At 41.7% G+C, this 22,207-nt stretch overlaps 1 protein-coding gene across 2 annotated transcripts in view; it reads right to left on the bottom strand.

Moving 5' to 3' along the window:
* The window catches only part of LOC132765965 (zinc finger protein 483-like), a 38,958-nt gene extending 16,751 nt beyond the window's left edge, over positions 1-22,207 (bottom strand). The window contains exons 1-4 of one of the 2 annotated variants that reach the window (XM_060760276.2): positions 22,062-22,207; positions 14,449-15,325; positions 11,947-12,052; positions 5,995-6,090 (exon numbers count right to left, since the gene is read on the bottom strand). In XM_060760276.2, the coding sequence (XP_060616259.2) occupies positions 5,995-6,090; positions 11,947-12,052; positions 14,449-15,195 (949 nt within the window). In that variant the 5' untranslated portion in view covers positions 15,196-15,325; positions 22,062-22,207. The remainder of the gene's footprint in view (positions 1-5,994; positions 6,091-11,946; positions 12,053-14,448; positions 15,326-22,061) is intronic. The other variant, XM_060760277.2, reaches the window with a different exon arrangement.

The raw sequence follows: 22,207 nt of genomic DNA, 5'->3' as shown, positions 1-22,207 counted from the left end.
TGGCTTGACTATATCCCCAAACCCCTTGATGTTGACATTTTATATGAGGGACATCATTTTACTACACGACTGTATATACTGGGACTTCAGCATCCACAGATTTTGAACCAACCTCCAACAAATATCAAGGAACCACCATATGTAGAAACGAAAAAACCCAATGAACTAGTCGAAAACTTGACCATATGTAAAAATGGAAGCATAATTTTGAATAAGTACACATTTATAAGGCTGATTACTAGCTTCCCCTGGAATAGGCAAAGCCCTACAAGCAAAATCATGAAAATGTCACATTATTTATTTCAGGAAGAGAAAATGGCGATATATTTCACCCAGGGGCAAATGTATATTTGCAGTATAGTCTGCTACCCACATCTGCAGGTTTGATTATTTGCAGATTAAAGTTTCTAGTCCTCCAATGTGATTCTATGGTCATCTTCTGGCCAAAGTTGAGCCGTAGAGCAGAGGTGTCTAACTCATATCCATCAATGGCCACAACAACCTGATGGTTGCCCTTCAAAGGGCCGTTGAATCCATGGACAGAGAATCCGTGGATACAGAGGGCCAGCTATAATTTATTTACATTATATTGTCGAAGGCTTTCATGGCTGGAATCACTAGGTTCTTGTGGGTTTTTTCGGGCTATAGAGCCATGTTCTAGAGGCATTTCTCCTGACATTTCGCCTGCATCTATGGCAAGCATCCTCAGGCAAGTAACCCTACTCACTACCTCTGAGGATGCTTGCCATAGATGCAGGCGAAACGTCAGGAGAAATGCCTCTAGAACATGGCTCTACAGCCCGAAAAAACCCACAAGAACCTATTTACATTATGGTCAGTGCTCTTTAGTTTATACCCAGTTTGGGTCCCCAGATGTTGCTGAATGACAACTCCTTTTGATTATCCGCCATGAGGACTGGGGATACTGGGAATTGCAACCCAAGTTTGGGGAAAGGTTAAAAGACATTATGAAATCAGACATCGCATCCACAAACCTTGTACCTAATTTCAAACCCAACTCCCTTAAGTAAACAAACTGCAGCCTTCCAGATGTTCCTGTATCCCAACTCTCATCAGCTCTAGTCATGATGCCTAATGATAGGAATATAGGAGTTGCAGTTTGGCATTTGGGAGAGGGACACATAAAATGACATGGCAGGCTGGATTCAGACCACAGACCTTGAGCTTGACACATGTGCCATAGAGTCATTCTGGAGGACCTACAGAGGCATTGTCTAAAGTTTTAAAAAAGTATTGGTTTTATTTGCAGCTTTTTAAATTTTTCAGTGCTCCTGCATCTCTAACCACAGTGAATGTGCAGAGCTGACTGTACGGTCTTGTTCAGTCCTTAATTCCACAGTTCTGGGTGGGAAATTTGTCGGCCTCCAAGGCCCCTTCCACACAGATGAATAAAATCCCAAATTTTCTGCTTTGAACTGGAATATATGGCAGTGTGAACTCAGATAACCCAGTCCAAAGCAGGTATTGTGGGATTTTCTGCCCTGATATTCTGGGTTATATGGCTGTGTGGAAGGGCCTCAAATATTGTTGAAATCCAGCTCAATCCCAATGACGTGGTCATATATGAGGGATTATTCAAGTTGCCGTCAAACCGGCTGTCATCCAACCAGAAACTCCCAATTCAAACCAACGCTACTTGAAAAGCCTTTAAAGCATTTCAGATTCATATATTGTGTTTATGTGTTAGGTGCTGTGTTACAACCATAGCAAGAAAGATGAAAGCCCTTTGCCCGCAGGTTTACAGTCTTGTAAAAAAAAAAAAAACATGTTGAAGGCTCTCAAGTGGGAAGGGAAAGGAGCAGAGTTGGGGAAAGCAATTTTTGCTGAATTCTGGGAACATTGTCATACAAAAGTCATTTTCCCTAGGACTATAAAGGGGCTGTTCAGTCTAAGAAAGAAAGCATTGGGCAGTGTTGCTGGATGGCGGTGGCAGGTTGAACAAGAATAGGACGAAATATGATCCAGTGGCATCAAACTGGTGGCCATCCAGGTGTTTTGGACTTCAGCTCCCAGAATTCCTGGCCATTGGATTCCAGGACTTGTCGGCCCAAACATCTGGAGGGCCACAAGTTTGGCACCTCTGTACGATAGGCCCTTTCCACAACTGGAAAGAAACAAAACTGAAGGCAAAGCTGGAGGAGACATGTTAAGACTTTGATGGTTTAGTGCCAGCAGAATAATGTCCAGACCAAGAAACTGGAAACTAGGAGGATACAGTGGAAATATCCAAACTGAAAAGAATGCAAATCAAGGATCCGCAATGCCTTTACTTAAGGTATTCAACAGCACACTATCCCTAAATTCTGCTGGATCTATTTCCCCCCAAATCTATGTCACATAGGGTTTCCAGAGCGCACCCTGCCAATGTCCTTGGCTAATGTCTGGCAGTGAATCTGTTCTGGGCTTTAATGTGAACTTTAAAGGAGTGACCCATGATGCCATCAACACCATAGAATAACTGCAGTTTGACACTACTTGAACTGCCATGGCTCAGTGCTATGGAATCCTGGAGTTCTAGTTTTACAAGATATTTACTTTCTTTGCCCAAGAGTGATGGTGCCTCACCCAACAACAACTGCCAAGCTTCTATACTATGGCAGTTTTAATAGTGTCAGGGTACATTCATTCTACAGGGTGTAGATGCACCCTTAGGGCCCTTCCACACAGCCATATAACCCAGAATATCAAGGCAGATAATCCACACTATCTGCTTTAAACTAGATTATCTGAGTCCACACTGCCATCTAACCCAGTTCAGAGCAGATAATGTGGGATTTTATACAGCTGCATGGAAGGGGATCTAGCACTTCAAGCTGACACAAAGGATTTACCATCCCACTGGCATGGAAGTTTCCATTGAAGAATGTAGGTGTCATGAGCCATGACACAAAAGGATCTCCTTCTGCCCTACACCTTCACAGCTATTTGCCCCTGGTTTCTCTCCTCTGCCGCCAGAAAAAGGGACCAAACAATACTAAGTTCATGTACATGTAGAATGAATGTAGTTTGACACCACTTTAAATGCCATGGCTCAGTGCCATGGAATCCTGGGAGTTGTAGATTGATAAAAAACCAACACTCGTTGGCAGAGAAGGTGACAGACCTTAAAAAACTATAACCATGATTCCAAAACATTGAGCCATGGCAGCCAGAGCAGCATTAAATTTGCATTCATTCTGCAGAGTAGATCAGGCATGGGCAAACTTCAGCCCTCCAGGTGTTTTGGACTTCAACCCCCACAATTCCTAACAGCCTATCAGCTGTTAGGAACTGTGGGAGTTGAAGTCCCAAACAACTGGAAGGCTGAAGTTTGCCCATGCCTAATGTAGATGCAGGCTGTTTTTCACAAAGCTTTCCCTCAGTTCCTTCTACGTCCCACTGTTTGAAAAGTAAACAACTGCCCCTCCTCCTGACAATGTTGGGAAAGTAACCCAGATTTCTTGTTGCATTATTACATTTTTATTATGTCACTTTTGAGAAAGAAAAATGCTTAGAATTGATAAGAGAACACTGTTAAGACACAAACATTTCCTTCCAAAACACTTCTTAAAATGCCTTTTGAAAGCAACTTTTTGAATGTGGAAACTATTTACACCAGTCAAATAACTTTTCTCGTAGCTATTATGTTACATTTGAGTTGTAATTTCATTGCATCCTTGTTTCCTTCCAAAGTAATTCACTGAGATCACTATGTTTTTCTTTCTTGTAACTTGTAGCTTTCCTGCTCTGGAATATTGAATGATGTTGGTTCTTCTGCAGAGAGATATCTTGGGTTTTCATGTTTCTTGCAATCCAAACATGAATATTGAAAGGTTTTGGTCCTGTCCTTGTAGAACTCTTTCACTGAGAGAAGCCTTGGATTGCAGTAGTCCCACCATCCAAACACACATCTTGCCATCTTTGGCCAGTAGAGAGGGTAATGGGCCATCCTGAAGCATCTGCCTCTCTAGTTACTCTTCTCACAGGCGTGGGTCCTCCTATGTCTAAGGAGGTTAGATCTTTGACAGAAGCCTTGCCCACAGTCCATGCATCTGTGTGGCTTTTCTCCAGTGTGGATTCTCTGGTGCACAATAAGGTGCGCCCGCTGACTGAAGCCTTGCCCACAGTCTTGACACCTGTGCGGCTTCTCCCCGGTGTGGATCCTCTCGTGCACAACAAGGTGCGTCCTTTGGCTGAAACTCTGGCCGCATTCGGAGCATTTGTAGGGTTTCTCACCCGTGTGAATCCTCTGGTGTCGGATCAGGTTGGACCTCTGGCTAAAACTCTGACCGCACTCTGAGCACATATGAGGCTTTTCTCCTGTGTGGATCCTCTGGTGGATGACGAGGTGAGCCTCCCACATGAAGTTCTGCCCGCACTCCGTACAGGTGTAAGGTTTCTCTCTCATGTGGATTCTCTGGTGGGCAATGAGGTTTTTCTGCCGGTTGAATTTTTCCCCACATTCGGCGCACTCATGAGGTTCTTCGCCGGCATGGATTTTCTGGTGTCGGATAAAGTTTGATTGCCAATTGAAAACTTTACCACACTTAAGGCATTCATATGACTTCCCTCCCATGGTGGTCCTTTCATGGTTCAACTCTGGATGGACATTTCCTTCATAATCCAAGCTTCCATACAATGCCTTCTCTTCCGTATGAACTTTCATATGTTTAATAAGGTGTGGGCTCTGCCGAAAGCTCTTTCCACACTCCGGACATTGGAAAGGTTTCTCCCCTGTGTGAATCCTCTGATGGCTGATGAGGTTGGTCCTCTGGTTGAATCTTTTGCCACAGTCAGGGCATTTGTGTGGTTTCTCTCTGGTGTGGATACTCTGGTGCCTGAGGAGGTTCCCTCTCCGAGAAAATACCTTGCCGCAACGAAAGCATTTGTATGGCTCCTCTTCCAGAAGAACCTGGTCTTGGCTCACGCCGTTTAGGCTCTGACGAAATTCATTCTCTCCAGCATGAATCCTTTGGTGCTTAATGAGGTTCGATTTCTGACCAAAGCTCTTCTCACAGTCGGTGCATTGAAAGGGCTTCTCTCCGGTGTGGGTCCGCTGATGTCGGACAAGGTTGGATCTCTGACTAAAGCTCTGGCCGCAATCGGCACATCTGTGGGGTTTCTCCCCAGTGTGCAACCTCTTGTGGATAATGAGATGCGCCCTCCACCTGAAGCTTTTGCTACAATCTGGACACCTGTATGGCTTCTCTCCAGTGTGGATTCTCTGATGAGCATTCAGATTGGTTCTCTGGTTGAATCGTTTTCCACACTCAGTACATTTGTGGGGTTTGTCTTTTGTGTGAATGGTCTGGTGACGAAGAAGGTTGCCTCTCCTGGAAAAGGTTTTCCCACATTTGAAGCATATGCACGGGCTTTCGCCAAGAGGAATCTCATCAAACCCATTCTGGCTTGGCCTCTGATTCAGCCTTCTCCCGAAATCCGAGGATGTGTTTGGTCTGTCGCTTGAGTGGATGCTTTGATGTTTGATCAGATTGGACTTCTGGGTGAAGCTTTTTTCACACTCGGTGCACTTGTAAGGCTTCTCTCCCGTGTGGACTCTGTGGTGTCTAACAAGGTTGGAGATCTGGCTAAAGCTCTGTCCACAGTCTAAGCACTGATGCGGTTTCTCCCCCGTGTGAATTCTCCGATGAATGATCAGGTTTGCGGTCCGGCTAAAGCGCTTCCCGCAGTCTAAGCATGGGTACGGCTTTTCGCCAGTATGGAACTGCTGGTGTCGAATAAAGCTCGTTTCCCAGTTAAAGCTTTTCCCACATTTGAAACAATGAAATCTTTTCTCTCCCACGTGGGTCCGCTGATGCCTGTTGAGGTTGGATTTCTGAGTAAAGGCCTTCCCACAAATATTGCAAATATGCCTCCGCTTCACTGCGTACATCCTTTGCTGGAGGTCTATACCATCGGGGCCACCATTTTCGTAAAGCATGGGCTTACTCCTTCTCTGGTCTATTTGTACTCTCTGCTCCCAACCTGGCCTACCTTGATCCTCAACATTTTCTCCAGGGTCTCTAGGCTCGACTCTTTCTAATGATGGGTCAAATGATGATCCTTCCTCCTCAGTCTCCCACTCGTTGTCTGCCAGAATAAAAAGGAGTCGCCTTTTTAGAAAGGGACACGAAAACGGAGGAAATACCAGATTTACTGCTGGAATGATACATTGAAATCCATAGGGCTTGTATTAATCATCGTGGACATAATATTCATAAATTTCAGTGGGCCCCGCAGCATAAACAAATCCAGCTCTAACAGAAGGTGTATCTTCTGTTGTATTCAGAAGTATTATTATCTCTACACTGCAGAATTAAGGCAGTTCGATACCACTTGAACTGCCAGAGCTTAATGCTATGGAAACATGGGAGCTGCAGTTTTACCTCGGAGACAAAGATTTTCCAGGGAGGCCCTGCTCTTGATCCCACCTCCTTCACAGGCACAACTGGTGAGAACAAGAGACAGGGCCTTCTCAGTGGTGGCCCCTCAGCTGTGGAACTCCCTCCCCATCGATGTTAGATTAGCCCCCTCCCTCTTGATCTTCAGAAAGAGTGAAAACATGATGCTGGGATCAAGCCTTCAGAGAAGAACCAAAGTGCAATTTGACTAACTGGAACTATGTGCAATGACTACGAGAATGACCTGGATTACAACAGTTAATTACATGATTTATACTGATAGTAATGCTCTATAATGTTTTAATGTATTTAATTTTAATTTTAATTTTAATTTAAATGTATTTTAACTATAGATTGTTGTGAAGGCATTGGATTATTGCCTATCTGTAAGCCGCCTTGCATCCCCTCCAGGGTAGAGAAAGGTGGGATATAAATATAGTAAACAAATAAATAAATTTACAAGGTCTTTAGCCTTCCCTGTTAAAGAGTGGTGGTGCCTCATCAAACTACAAATGCATTGAGCTATAGCAGTTCAAGCGGTGTCAAACTTTAATTCTACAGCACAGATATATCCTTAGTATATCTTTTCTGCATCTTCAATATACATTTAAAAGACTAAAGCAAACTAATACACAACAAATGTTAGGTGTTAGGGCCCTTCTACACTGCCCTTATATCCCATGATCTGATCCCTGGTTATCTGCTTTGAACTGGATTATATGAGTCTCCACTGCCATATAACCTTGGTTAAGCAGATAACCTGGGATCAGATCCTGGAATATAAGGGCAGTGTAAACAGGGCCACTATGACACTAAAAAACACAAAAATAACCCCAACAGACACCTTTAGTGAGGACAAGGCTTTCTTGGTAGCTGCTTCCAGTCCATGGAACACACTCACACAAACAGCTCCTTCTTTGGAGGCTGTTAAAGAGAGGCTGGATGGCCATCTGTCAAGGGTGCTTTGAATGCGATTTTCCTGCTTTTTGTCAGGGGGTTGGACTGGATGGCCCACGAGGTCTCTTCCAGCTCTATGATTCTATGTTCCTTTTCTGATCTAGAGCCCTCAGCAGGCAAAAAACTCTTATTTAGACAAAGTTTTGGGCATCAACTAGTTGCTGAAGAAAGCTTTTTTTATGCAGCATGTCTTCTGCACTTATATTCTGAATGTTTTAAACTAATACTGAGTTTTTAAAATAATGGTTTATTAAACGGAGTTTTACATTTTTTTACTATATTCATTTGGTTTTATTTGGACAAGAATCTTCATCCTCATTATTATTTGTATCCCACATTTCTTCCAAAACTAAGCGGCACATCCACAGTCAGCCCTCCACATTCAGGGCATGGGATTCCCATGAGAGAGAGAGAGAGAGAATGAGAGAGAGAGAGAGAGAGAGAGAAACTGCAAATACAGAAATTGATTTTAAAAAAAATCTGAGTGCACACCTTTCTTGGAATTTCTATGTCTTCGATCTTCCAGCATGTCTCTATGGCAGGCATGGGCAAACTTGGGCCCTCCAGTTGTTTTGGACTTCAAAACAACTTCAAAAGGGTTAGAAGGCATGATCATCAAGTTTGCAGATGACACCAAATTGGGAGGGATAGCCAATACTCCAGAGGACAGGAGCAGGATACAAAACGATCTTGACAGATTAGAGAGATGATTGGCCAAAACTAACGAAAGGGGGAGAAATGCAAGTTCAAGGGGGAGAAATGCAAGTTACTCCACTTTGGCAGGAAAAACGAAATGCAAAGATACAGAATGGGGGACACCTGGCTCGAGAGCAGTACGTGTAAAAAAGATTCTGGAGTCCTTGTGGACAACAAGTTAAACATGAGCCAACAATGTGATGTGGCGGCAAAAAAAGCCAATGGGATTTTGGCCTGCATCAATAGGAGCATAGTGTCTAGATCTAAGGAAGTAATGCTACCCCTCTATTCTGCCTTGGTTAGACCACACCTGGTATACTGTGTCCAATTCTGGGCACCACAATTGAAGAGAGATATTGACAAGCTGGAATGTGTCCAGCGACTAAAATGATCAAGGGTCTGGAGAACAAGCCCTATGAGGAGTGGCTTAAGGAGCTGGGCATGTTTAGCCTGAAGAAGAGTAGGCTGAGAGGAGACATGATAGCCATGTATAAATATGTGAGAGGAAGCCACAAGGAGGAGGGAGCAAGCTTGTTTTCTGCTGCCCTGGAGACTAGGACGCGGAACAATGTTTCAAACTACAAGAAAAAAGATTCCATCTGAACATAAGGAAGAACATCCTGACTGTGAGAGCTGTTCAGCAGTGGAACTCTCTGCCCCGGACTGTGGTGGAGGCTCCTTCTTTGGAAGCTTTTAAACACAGGTTGGATGGCCATCTGTCAGGGGTGATTTGAATGCAATATTCCTGCTTCTTGGCGGGGGGTTGGACTGGATGGCCCATGAGGTCTCTTCCAACTCTATGATTCTATGAAAGCCCACAATTCCCAGCAGCTGGAGTTGAAGTCCAAAACATCCGGAGAGCCCAAGCTTGCTCATGCCTGCCTTATGGTCAACTTCCACTGGAAGCTGGCCATAAATTCCCACTGAAGGATCTACAGATTTCTACAGAGGTGTCCCTAGGATCTCTAGATTCTCCAGCTGAAGTTGACCATAGGCTTATATGGGAGTTTCCTAGACAGAATACTTTTAATCAAATCTGTGAATAATCAAATCCGCACATGTTAAAATTGCAAATCTTTTGGTCCTGGGTGAATGGGGCAATGAGTCTACTCATGGATTTGGTTTGAACTTTAAAGGATGTAAGAGTGTGAGGAAGGATCACCCTAAAATAAAAGAAAACATATTCCTTTAAAACAACAGAAAGATATACAAGCCGTGGCTCAAGACATGTTGATGACCAGCTGAGTTAGAAAGAATGTGAGGAGATGCCTTTGAATATTTCTGCGAAGAGACTGCAGGAACACTGTGTAACACAATTATTGTTCCCAAGTTATAAATGTCATTTCCTAATTTCCAAATTGGTTCTATCATAAAAATATAGAAAATGTTTATATTTTATGATAGAAGGGAGGGACACCCTGCAGCACATTTGGGTTTCTCAATGAATATCTCAGAGTCTCCACCAATTCAACCTAATCTGTGGCAGCCACAAAAATGAATTTTCTGAAGTATAACAACTATTGTCAAAGGAAGTACCACACAATTTAACAGGAAATAACACTTTCAGACAAGGAACAGATTTTTTTCAAATTTTGTTACATAGTCTAATAGGACTATTGTACCTTGACCAGTTTTTTCCTGCTTTTACTTGAAGACTGTTATACTAGGTTTACATTGTCAGAAATATTAAAAGTTAAATGGGTATTTTTTTATTACAAAAGTGTGAGTCAAGCACCAGAAGAGTGGTTAAGCCAAAGCCTGTTAAGAGTCAGTAGGCAAAAGCTAGTGTTGTCCTGAGGAGAGTGTGTAGGCCGAAGCCTGTTAGTGGGCCAAAGCTAATGTTGTCCTGAGGAGACTGAATAGGCCAGAGCCTGTTAGAGTCAGTGGGCCAAAGCTAGTGTCATCCTGAGGAGAATGAGTAGGCTGAAGCCTGTTTGAGTCAGTGGGCAAAAGCTAGTATTGTCCTGAGGAGAGTGTGTAGGCCGAAGCCTGTTAGTGGGCCAAAGCTAATGTTGTCCTGAGGAGACTGAATAGGCCAGAGTCTGTTAGAGTCAGTGGGCCAAAGCTAGTGTCATCCTGAGGATAATGAGTAGGCTGGAGCCTCTTAGAGTCAGTGGGCCAAAGCTAGCCTTGTCCTGAGGACAGTGAGTAGGCCGAAGCCTGTTAGGGCCAGTGGGCAAAGGTTAGTGTCGTCCCAGGTAGAGTGATTAGGCCGAAGCCTGTTAGGGTCAGTGGACAAAAGCTAGCATCATCCTGAGTAGGCCGAAGCCTGTTAGGGCCAGTGGGCCAAAGCTAGCATCATCCTGAGTAGGCCGAAGGCTGTTAGGGTCAGCAGGCAAAAGCTAGTATCGTCCTGAGAAGAGTGTGTAGACCGAAGCCTGTTAGAGTCAGTGGGCCAAAGCTAATGTTGTCCTGAGGAGACTGAGTAGGCCGAAGCCTGTTAGATTCAGTGGGCCAAAGCTAGCATCATCCTGTGTAGGCCGAAGGCTGTTAGTGTCAGTAGGCAAAAGCTAGCGTCGTCCTGAGGAGAGTGTGTAGGCCGAAGCCTGTTAGGGTCAGTGAACAAAAGCTAGCATCATCCTGAGTAGGCCAAAGCCTGTTAGAGTCAGTGGGCCAAAGCTAGCCTTGTCCTGAGGACAGTGACTAGGCCGAAGCCTGTTAGGGCCAGTGGGCAAAAGCTAGTGTCGTCCCGAGTAGAGTGATTAGGCCGAAGCCTGTTAGGGTCAGTGAACAAAAGCTAGCATCATCCTGAGTAGGCCAAAGCCTGTTAGGGTCAGCAGGCGAAAGCTAGTGTCGTCCTGAGAAGAGTGTGTAGGCCGAAGCCTGTTAGAGTCAGTGGGCCAAAGCTAATGTTGTCCTGGGGAGTGTGAGGTAAACCTCTGTGTGAGAGAAGCCTTGTGTATGAAGCTCCAGTGTGTGAAGGCTGCTTTGTGTAAAGCTACTATGTATTCGTTTATTTGTGTTATGGAAACCTTGTTGTAAATAGTGCGACCATATTATTTTACTACAAAGAAAAGTCTCCTGTGGAAGAGATAACATTGGTCTGTGTGTTTTTCTTCTTTGTATCAGTTTGGCTACTGGTGCTGGGTCACGCTGCAGCTATTAAGTCACTCTGCTGTACATTTATGGGGAGGGTCTTTTGAAAGCAAGCCCACTCGCCCAACATACATTGCCAACACGACAGAGGAAAAGCTTTGAATGCCGCATGAATGCCAAAGCATACACCATGCCTCCTCCACTGGAAGGGGGCCGCGGTTAGCACAGCGGGTTAAACCGCCAGCTACAGAAGATCTTGCTGACTGGAAGGTTGGCAGTTCAAGCCTCGGGTCAGGTTGAGCTCCCGCCATCAGCCCTAGCTTCTGCTTACCTAGCTGTTTGAAAGTAGTAATTTGAGTAGATAAATAGGTACTGCTTTTGGCGGGGAGGTAAAAGGCGTCCCTGAAGACATGCCGGCAATTCAATCAGGAAGGCATCCATGGACAACAGGCTCCTCGGTGTGGAATAATAAAACAACAGCACCTCCCCATGGCCAAGTTGAGCACAGCACCCAGATGCCGGAGATAAAAAGAGGGAAGCCTTGCCTCTGTTTATGTACTGTTATGTACTGTCTGTCTTTGTTGTCAATTATATAATGGCATTGAATGTTTGCTATATAAGTACTCTGTAATCCACTCTGAGCCCCCTCAAGGAGACAGTGGAATATAAATAATAATAATAATAATAATTATTATTATTATTAGCAAAATGCCAGGAGGAGCCATTCTCTTGTTTGCTGGATAGAGTTTGGCACAGCTTCGTTAAAGTTCCATGTAAAATCCAGAGCAATGCCACTAGCATGGAATACCCCAGCCACCATGGATCAATTTCACTCAGGCATTGGGAACACTCTTACCCAACAAAGTCACTGTCTCCCGCTTGATCTCCCTGGAAAGCTGTCCCTCGCCGGCATCGTCTTCCCGAGAGAAGCTCATGGCCACTTCCTCGAATTCCCCCAGTACCTGAAAGGTGAGAAGCAAGAAGATGGAAGATAAGGACAGGACACATGGAACAAGATGATGAACTATTAAACAACATTTGTTCACAATAAACCATCTGAAAGCAAAGGTGTCACCGTGGGGACAATTTGGGAAGAATTTGTATTTCAAGTTTCCAGAGAAGGGAAGCTTGACCTGCTCTATTGTTTGTTTTAAATTGATTTACTGAAACCTGCTTGGAGATCCTTAGATATAGGGTAGGGTATAAACAAAAACATTTAAATATACTGCTACTACTACTACTACTACTACTACTACTACTAATAATAATAATAATAAACCTTTATTTATACCCCGCTACCATCTCCCACAGGACTTGGTGCGGCTTACAAGAGGCCGAGCCCAAATACATCAATAAAACACAACGACAACAATACAACAATAAATAACTAATAACAAAGCAAAACAATAACGATAATATCATGACGCATTTAAAACCTGCGGCAGGGCCAAATGTAATGATTAAAATTTTAAAATGCTGGGCATGTTCAAGAGAAATAGGATGGATATTTTAGGGATAGGTGGGCATGCAGACAATTCTAAATCTCTCGTAAAGTGCATTTGGGACATATTGCTTGGGATTCCTTATTCTGGGAAGGCACACTGGAACATCCACGTTTTCAAGCTCCTTCTAAAGACTGCCAACGTTGAGGCATGCCTGATGTTCTTGGGGAGGGAGTTCCAGAGTTGTAGTGCCACCACTGAGAAGGCCCTGTCCCTTGTCCCCACCAATCGCGCTTTGCAATGTATATAAATAAATATATACGTAAAGGTTTTCCCTGACATTAAGTCTAATTGTGTCCAACTCTGGGGTTAGTGCTCATCTCCATTTCTAAGACAAAGAGCTGGCATTGTCCATAGACACCTCCAAGGTCATGTGGCCAGCATGACTGCACAGAGCACCGTTAGCTTCCTGCAGAAGCGGTACCTATTGATCTACCCACATTTGCATGTTTTCAAACTGCTAGGTTGGCAGAACCATGATGGTCATTAAGATCTTCTGGGGAGGCTCTGCTCTCGGTCCCACCTCCTTTGCAGCTGGTGGGGTCGAGAGACAGGGCCTTCACAGTGGTAGCCCTTTGGCTGTGGAACTCCCTTCCTAGTGATGTGAAATCAGCCTCTCCAACCAGGCATTCAGAGATTACCTACAATGCAATATACAGCTGGAAATCAATATCACTGTAACTGGAATGGCTCATGGGCTCTGATTATGGACTTTGTGGTTGTTTTAACAGCTGTTTTAAATTCTATTTTAATTGTATTTATATGTGATTGATTTATATGTAATGATTTAATGTTTAATCTATATAAATAAAAATGTCAAAAACCACTAGACAAATCGACACCAAATTTGGACACAACACATATCAGGCCAATGAGTGACCACCACTCATAAAAACATTGAAAAGCAGAAGAAACTTAAAAAGCCAAAAAACATAAAATACATTACAACGCATGCACAAAACCACATACAGTATATACGCAAACACACATATATACACAAATACATACACACACAAAACACATACACAGACTGGGTCACAGCAACGCATGGCAGGGGACGGCCAGTCTATATAAATAAAAATGTAATGTTTGTTTGTGGGATTAGCATAACTCAAAAACCACTGGACAAATTGACACCAAATTTGGACACAATACATCTATCAGGCCAACGAGTGACCATCACTCATAAAAACATTGAAAAATACAGCAGAAGAAACTTAAAAAGCCAAAAAAATAAAGAATACATTGCAACATATGCGCAAAATCACACATATATACACACACAAAACACATATAAACAGACTGGGCCACAGCAACGCATGGCAGGGGATGGCTAGTATATTATATTAATATATAAGCCTTTTCTTAATATTGTGCTGTGCTAATAATATATTGTATACACATATAATATTTATAATGTTATAATGTAATACATTATAATACAATGTAAGAATTATATATTTTATATTACGTATAATATTACTAATAATATTACAGTATAGTGATATAGTACAATATGGAAATGTATGCTATTAATATTGTGCTATGCTAATAATATAATGTATTTACATATAACTCGTAAGATGCTCTGAGTCCCATTATGGGTGAGAAGAGCAAAATATAAATGTCGTAAATAAATAAATAAATCATAATCATTTATTTATTTGTTGTTGTTTGGGTGTTTCTCCACCTGAATAAGGAACCTACATAGTTCCTTATTCAAATATCATCATCATCATGATCATCAGGGAAAGGGGGTGAAAACGGGTTGCTCATTCAGAGTAAGGGCAACCTTACCCAAAAGCCTAATCAGAGCAAAAGCAACACTTGAAATTCCTCAGATTGCATGCCCTCACCTCCTGTTTCCACCTCTCCGTCTCTTGCTGCCGCAGAAGGAACTCTTCCACTAGATCCACAGCTTGGGCGCAGGTCTCGGGTCCCGCATCTCCCACCCAGCTCTGGATTTCCTCTGGCAAGATGGCCAGGAATTGCTCCAGGACGATCAGGTCAACCATTTGTTCCTTTGAGTTGAGATCCGGCTGTAGCCACTGGAGGCAGAGTTCACGGAGCTGGGCGCAAATCTGCCTGGGTTCCTCAGCCTCTTGGTAGCAGAACCACCGGAAGCGCTGGCGTTGCATCTCGACGGTGAGATCTTCTTCCTGCGAGACATCTCCCTTCCCGTTGTCATCGCCTGCCTTTTCACCGCAATCTGTACTTGGACTGCTTTGCAGACCTCTGCTCGTCACCTCTTCATCCGGCCCATGAGACTTGCCGGCCGGAGTTCCCAAAGGAGATGGGAAAGGGGTCCTAGACCTTTGGGGGCTTCTCCAACCTGAATAAGGAACCTGTATCGTCTTCAGGAAATCTGGACACTGGGACAACAGGCCATTGTTCAGCTCATGTTCAGCTCGTTTTGCCGCCACCCAGCTCAGGCGTTCTCCGATCTTCCCAATCTGGACGGGGTGAGAGGTCTTTCTGGACCGTTTCGGACTCTCCGACAGCGCAGGGCCTCTGGTCTCCTGCTCTTCAATTTTCACCTTCTCGGTTACGACCTCATACTCGTTGCAAGCCAAAAGGCTCACTTCTTCTCGTTCGGCATTCATTTCCCCTCCTGGTTCACTTCAATCAACTTGCCTCCTTATCACACTTCCTGCCTCTTTCTCCATTCATGACCATGGAGAGTTTGGGGAGAAGGTGACGTTTCTGATCTTCATGGAAAGCTGGCTACTGTTCCTTCAAAGAGAAACAGACAAGTGAAATTAAGGTCCTCACACATCCAAGTTCTAACAACATTTTCATTTCAAACCAAACCACTCCAAAGCAAAATCAGTCCAATATTATGTGTTGCCTGAGTTAAAGGGCGTAACAATTTCATCAACCTGCCACATCCATTAACCGGGACAGTTTATAGCAGGAATGGGCAAACTATGGCTCTCCAGATGTTTAGGGCTTCAACTTCCACAATTCCTAACAGCCTACCAGCTGAAGTCCAAAACACCTGGAGGACCAAAGTTTGCCCATGCTTGGCTTACAGGGACCATACAACTCTGCTGCTATGGCTCCATAGAATAGGTGTGGGCAAACTTTGGCCCTCCAGTTGTTTTGGAATTCAACTCCCACAATTTCTAGCAGCTGGTAGGCTATTAGGAATTATGTGAGTTAAATTCCAAAACAACTGGAGGGCGGAAGTTTGCCCATGCCTGTTCTACAACCTACGGGTGGCCAAAGGGGGAGAAATGCCATTTGGGGAACAGTTGTAGATTTGGATTTAGCAGAAAGTAGAGATCCCTCAAAAAGACCTGAGTGTATCAGAAAGAGTATATGTGGGAATGAAATCCTGTAGGTAGACTGGACCCAAACCATTTGGAAATTTGGAAAGGAACAAGCGAGGTTGCGTACCTGCCCACAAATGACTTGACTGCCTGTGGATTGGTTTTTGATAATAATGGTGTAATAAGTTCACTCCTCTATGTTCCAGCGACTAATACGGCTGCCTATGATTTGAGTTATATTTCCCAATTTGGTAGTTCAGGCGGCATGTACACTATAGGGGAGATCCAAGTTCGATATTCCAAACTGAGCGTGAAAACTTATCAGAAGAACCTGGGTCTCTCAAAACCTCCAGGGTAAAAAATTTGGAGCATGAAATGGATTGGGATTACTATGCAAATCAGATCTAGCGTTTGAAATAAAAGAGAAACAACAGGACTTAATTTGGAAAACCCAAGCATATAAATCAATTTCATCCCACCTGAAAGGAAAACACTTTGAAAGTTATACATAGCTGGCATGATTTTCCACTCCAACTACATATCATCAATATTGGAATTTCTGAACTATGTTGGAGAAAGTGTGGAGAAATAGGAGATTGGATGTGGCTAATGTACCCAAAAAGTATTGAAATGAAGTGTTTATCAAAGGTAAGCCAAGTAGTAGGGGAAACAATACACCTCAAGAGAACCCTACTAATAATTTCATTATCTGAAAATAAAAATACGGATTTGGTAAATAAAATCATATATTACTCATATAAAATTGTATGCTAATGCTTGTATGTCAAGCCACTCTGAGTCTCCTTTAGGAGAGATAAAGTGGGGGTATAGATATAATAACAACAATAATAATTGACTCAAAATAGTCAGAACCTGGAATGAGCTAGAGAATTTACCAATAAAGAATTGGTTAAACATGATATGGGCAATAGCCCTATCACAATATATCTATAACAGCATTTCTCAACCTGTGGTTGGGACACTGAGGGGGGGGGAGGTCATGAGGGGGTTTCAGAGGGGTTGCCAAAGACCATCAGAATTCTCCACTGTGATTGGCCAGCCTCTCAGCCAAGGGGAGGGCTGTTTATGAGGGGAGAGCACACCCTTATATTAAGGGGTATTAGGCAGGTTGAGAACCACTGATCTATAAGATTAACAAAAGGAGAGAAATAAAAGAAGATCTATTTGATAACACAAGGGAGCAATGTATTAGCTTCATGTGTAAAACTAATGGTAATTTCAAACCACCAAATGACCAAAAAAGCTTGTAGATGAACAACGAGAAAATATAATAATTATATGCAATTGATGCAATTAGAATAAGTAAAGGTAATAGAACTGACAGAGCTGTGTTTTTATAATGCTGTGTGAAGGGATGGGAGGTGGGATTATAAATCTGGGAATAGTTGATGTAGCAAGACAATTGTATTGTGTTAAACATTTTGAAATAAGTAAAGGGTTTTTTTATTTTTAAAAAATTATTGAAGTTTAGCCAAGCTCATAAGGATGTTGTAGCTATAAGAATAAAGTTTGACTTAAGCTCACTAATGTGAGCTCTTGTTACACCCCAAATAGATTACTGCAACGCACTCTAGCCTTTGAAGACTTAAAGTGAAAAAATTCACAAAGGAATTTTAAAAGAAATCCACCTGCATTTTTCTCATCTGAGATTAAAAAATATGCTATGGTACACAACCATGTCTCAGGTTCAATTTCTAAAGTGTCACTGGAGTTCCAGAATGCAGCATTTTATCAAAAGAGGCAATTTTTTCTATTTGCATTTATTTTATAATCTTTCTTAATAAGGGAGATATAATTTATTTGTTAGTTTTATGTGGCAGGGATAAGGAGAGGATGTAGTGGACTGGGAATATGATGGGGATTGTTTTGTTTTGTTTTTATAGATCAAGTCAGGGGGTGCTGTGGTTTTTAACTTTGGATATGTTTTAATTGAGTTTAACTGGGATTTATTTAAAACTGTTTATGTTTAATACTGTTTTAATGTTTGCATATCTGCATATTTAAATTGTATGCTGGTGCTTTTATGTCAAGTCACTTTGAGTCTCCTTTAGGAGAGAGAAAGCAGGGTAGAAATAAATAAATAATATTTATTTAAGTGCTTTTCACTTAAAGTTGACATTGAATGTTTTCCATGTATATGTACATTGTAATCTGCTTTGAGTCCCCTGCAGGGTGAGAAGGGCGGAATATAAATACTGTAAATAAATAAATAAATAAATAAAAGTAAAGCTTTCAAGTGTCTCTAAGATGTATACTACAGGCAGACTTTGGGGAGGTTGGGTGGGATATGAGTTTTAAGGCAATTTTAGTGTATTTATTATATTTTAATTCTGATAGTAATGTATTGTTTTTAACTCTTGTATTGCACTTTGTAAAGTTGTCTAGTGTGGATTGTTAGCCACCTTGAATCCCCACAAGGAGAAAGGCGAGGTACAAATAAAGTTAATAATAATATACACACCAAGGCAAATATATACACTAAAGTCCCTGTCTTTTAAAGCTTTAACAACAACAACAACAACTTTATTTTTGTACCCTGCCTCCATCTCCCCGAAGAGACCCGGGCAGCTTATGTATGACATAAAGTACCTAAAACAACGCATAAAATAAACACACACTACAATACAAAAAAGTAAAACCAATGGCACATAAAACAACAATGTAAAACTCAGAACAAGTGTATATAATAGGTATATAATATATATACACACATACCCAAAGACAGATATATGTATTGAAGTGCCTGCCTTTTAGAGTTTTCAAGTGTCAATAATATAATATGAAAATATATATAATCACATATAATACACACACACAAACATACACACCAAGGCAGATATATGTATTGAAGTGCCTGCCTTTTACAGCAGGCACCCTCCAGCTGTTTGGGCTTCCAGAAGCCCTAATGAGCTTATTCAATTGTCAGGAATTCTGGGAGCTGAAGGCCCAAACATCTGGAGGGCCACAGTTTGAGGATGCCTGTTTTAGAGCTTTGCAGTGTATATAATAGGTATGTAATACACACACAAACTTCGTTGGTGTGGACAAGAGAGAGGGCCTTCTCTGCACTTGCCCCCCACCTCTGGAACTCCGTCTCAAAGGAGATCAGAATGGCCCCATCACTATCCTCCTTTAGGTAACAAATAAAAACCTTCCTATGGTTTAATGATATTGTGTAATTTGCTTTACTGCTCTCTATGTGATTGTTTGCATGGTTGAATGTATAGTTGTATTGTTTAATTTATTATTGTATTTTTATGGTACGGAATGTCTGCCTTTTATATTGTAAGCCGCACTGAGTCCCCACAGGAAAATGGGGGCGGAATATAAATAAAGTTTTACTTACTTACAAACATGCACACCAAGACAGATATATGTACTGAAGTGCCTGCCTTCTAAAGCTTTCAAGTGTATATAATAATATGTATATAATATATACACACAAACATACACACAAAGACAGGTATATTTATTAAAGTGCTTGCCTTTTAGATATTCCAAGTGTATACTATATAATATGCAAATAAAGTATTGAAGTGCTTGCCTTTGAAAGCTTTCAAGTACATCTAATATGTATATAATATACACGCAAACATACATCAATACAGTTATGTTTATTGAAATGCCTGCCTTTTAGAGCTTATGCACGCAATATAATATGTATATAATATATACACACAAACATACACACCAAGACAGGTATATTTATTGAAGTGCCTGCCTTGTGTATAGAAACACAGTTACACACTATGTCAGATATATGCCTTTTAGAGCTTCCAAGTGTATACTATATAATATACAAATAATGTACTGAAGTGCCTGCCATGAAAAGCTTTCAAGTGTATATAATATATATAATATACCCACAAACATACACACCAAGACGGGCATATGTATTGAAGTGCCTGCCTTATATATAGAAACACAGTTACACACTATGTCAGATATATGTATTGAAGTGCCTAATTTTTAGAGCATACAAGTGTATATTATACACACAGAGACAGACACACACACACACACACATACATACACAGACAAACACCTCAAGGCAGATATATGTATTGAAGTGCCGAACTTTTAGAGCTTACAAGTGTATATAATATATATATTACACAGATGCACACCCAAAGGCAGATATATATTGTAGTGCCTGCCTTTTAGAGCTTACAAGTATATATAATATATATAATACACACACACACATCAAGGCAGATATATGTATTGAAGTGCCTGACTTTTTGCGTTTCCAAGTGTATACTATATAATATGCAAATAATGTACTGAAGTGCCTGCCTTCTAAAGCTTTCAGGTGCAATATATATATATATATATATATATATATAATATATACCCAGAAACATACACCAATACAGGTATATGTACTGAAGTGCCTGCCTTGTATATAGAAATGCAGGTACACACTAAGTCAGATATATGTATTGAAGTGCCTGACTTTCAGAGCTCACAAGTCTGTGTGTGTTACACACACATCAAGGCAGATATATGTATTGAAGTGCCTGACTTTTAAAACTTCCAAGTGTATATTATATATCACACACACACACATATCAAGGCATATATATGTATTGAAGTGCCTGCCTTCTAAAGCTTTCAAGTGCATATAGTGCCTGCCTTTTAGATATTCCAAGTGTATACTATATAATATGCAAATAAAGTATTGAAGTGCTTGCCTTTGAAAGCTTTCAAGTGCATATAATATGGATATAATATACCCACAAACATACACCACTACAGGTATATGTGTTGAAATGCCTGCCTTGTATATAGAAACACAGGTAGACACTAAGTCAAATATATATATTGGAGTGCCTGACTTTCAGAGCTTACATATATATCACACACATCAAGGCATATATGTATTGAAGTGCCTGACTTTTAGAGCTTCCAAGTGCATTAGATAGATAGATAGATAGATAGATAGATAATATACACACATCAAGGCATATATTTATTGAAGTGCCTTACTTTTAAAACTTCCAAGTGTATATTATATATCACACACACACACATATCAAGGCAGATATATGTATTGAAGTTTCCTGCCTTCTAAAGCTCTCAAGTGTATACAATAATATGTATATAATATATACACACAAACATACACACCAAGGCAGGTATATTTATTAAAGTGCCTGCCTTTTAGATATTCCAAGTGCATACTATATAATATGCAAATAAAGTATTGAAGTGCTTGCCTTTGAAAGCTTTCAAGTGCATGTAATATGTATATAATATACCCACAAACATACACCACTACAGGTATATGTGTTGAAATGCCTGCCTTGTATATAGAAATACAGGTACACACTAAGTCAGATATATGTATTGGAGTTCCTGATTTTCAGAGCTTACAAGTGTAATACATATATGTTACAGACGCACATATCAAAGCAGATATATATTGAAGTGCCTGACTTTTAGAGCTTCCAAGTGGATATATATATTACACATATCAAGGCAGATATATGTATTGAAGTGCCTGACTTCTAGAACTTCCAAGTGTGTGTGTGTGTGTGTATCACACATACACACACATACACACCAAGGCAGATATATGTATTGAAGTGCTTACCTATCTGAAGCCTCCAAGTGCATATAATATGCATTTAATACACACACAACCCAAGGCAGATATATGTATTGAAGTATCTGCCTTTTAGAGCTTACAAGTGTATATGATATATATAATACACACACATCAAGGCAGATATATGCATTGAAGTGCCTGCCTTTTAGAGCTTACAAGTGTGTGTATATAATACACACACATCAAGGCAGATATGTGTACTGAAGTGCCTGACTTTTAGAGCTTACAAGTGTATATAATATGTGTATAATACGGGCCTGGGCCAAGTTGGGCCCTCCAGGGGTTTTGGACTACAACTCCCACCATTCCTAACAGCCTGTCGGCTGTTAGGAATGGTGGGAGTTGTAGTCCAAAACCCCTGGAGGGCCCAACTTGGCCCAGGCCTGATATAATATATATACACACACCCCTTTGGGCACGGGTCATACTCTCTCAGCCTCAGAGCGGGGCCAAGGCCCAACCTCCACGGGGTTGCCCTAAGCAGGAAATGGCCTTCGTCTTCTCCTCCTTCCTTCCTTCCCTTTCTTTCCTCTCCTAATGGAGACTCACTCACTCACTCACTCACCCTTTTGCCTTTGGTCTCCTCCTTCACCTTCAGCCACCTCTCACAGAGAGAAGCTCCCTGCTGTGCCTGCAATGGAGGATCCCGACAGGAAAAGGAAGAAGGTGGGTCTTCTTCGTCTCCTCTTCCTCCTCCTCCACTTCCGCCCT

Source organism: Anolis sagrei, chromosome 2, assembly GCF_037176765.1.
Source record: "Anolis sagrei isolate rAnoSag1 chromosome 2, rAnoSag1.mat, whole genome shotgun sequence".
Classification (NCBI taxonomy): Eukaryota; Metazoa; Chordata; class Lepidosauria; order Squamata; family Dactyloidae; genus Anolis; species Anolis sagrei.
Note: the sequence above shows the minus strand (reverse complement) of the source record. Positions and strands in the feature narration are given on the sequence as shown.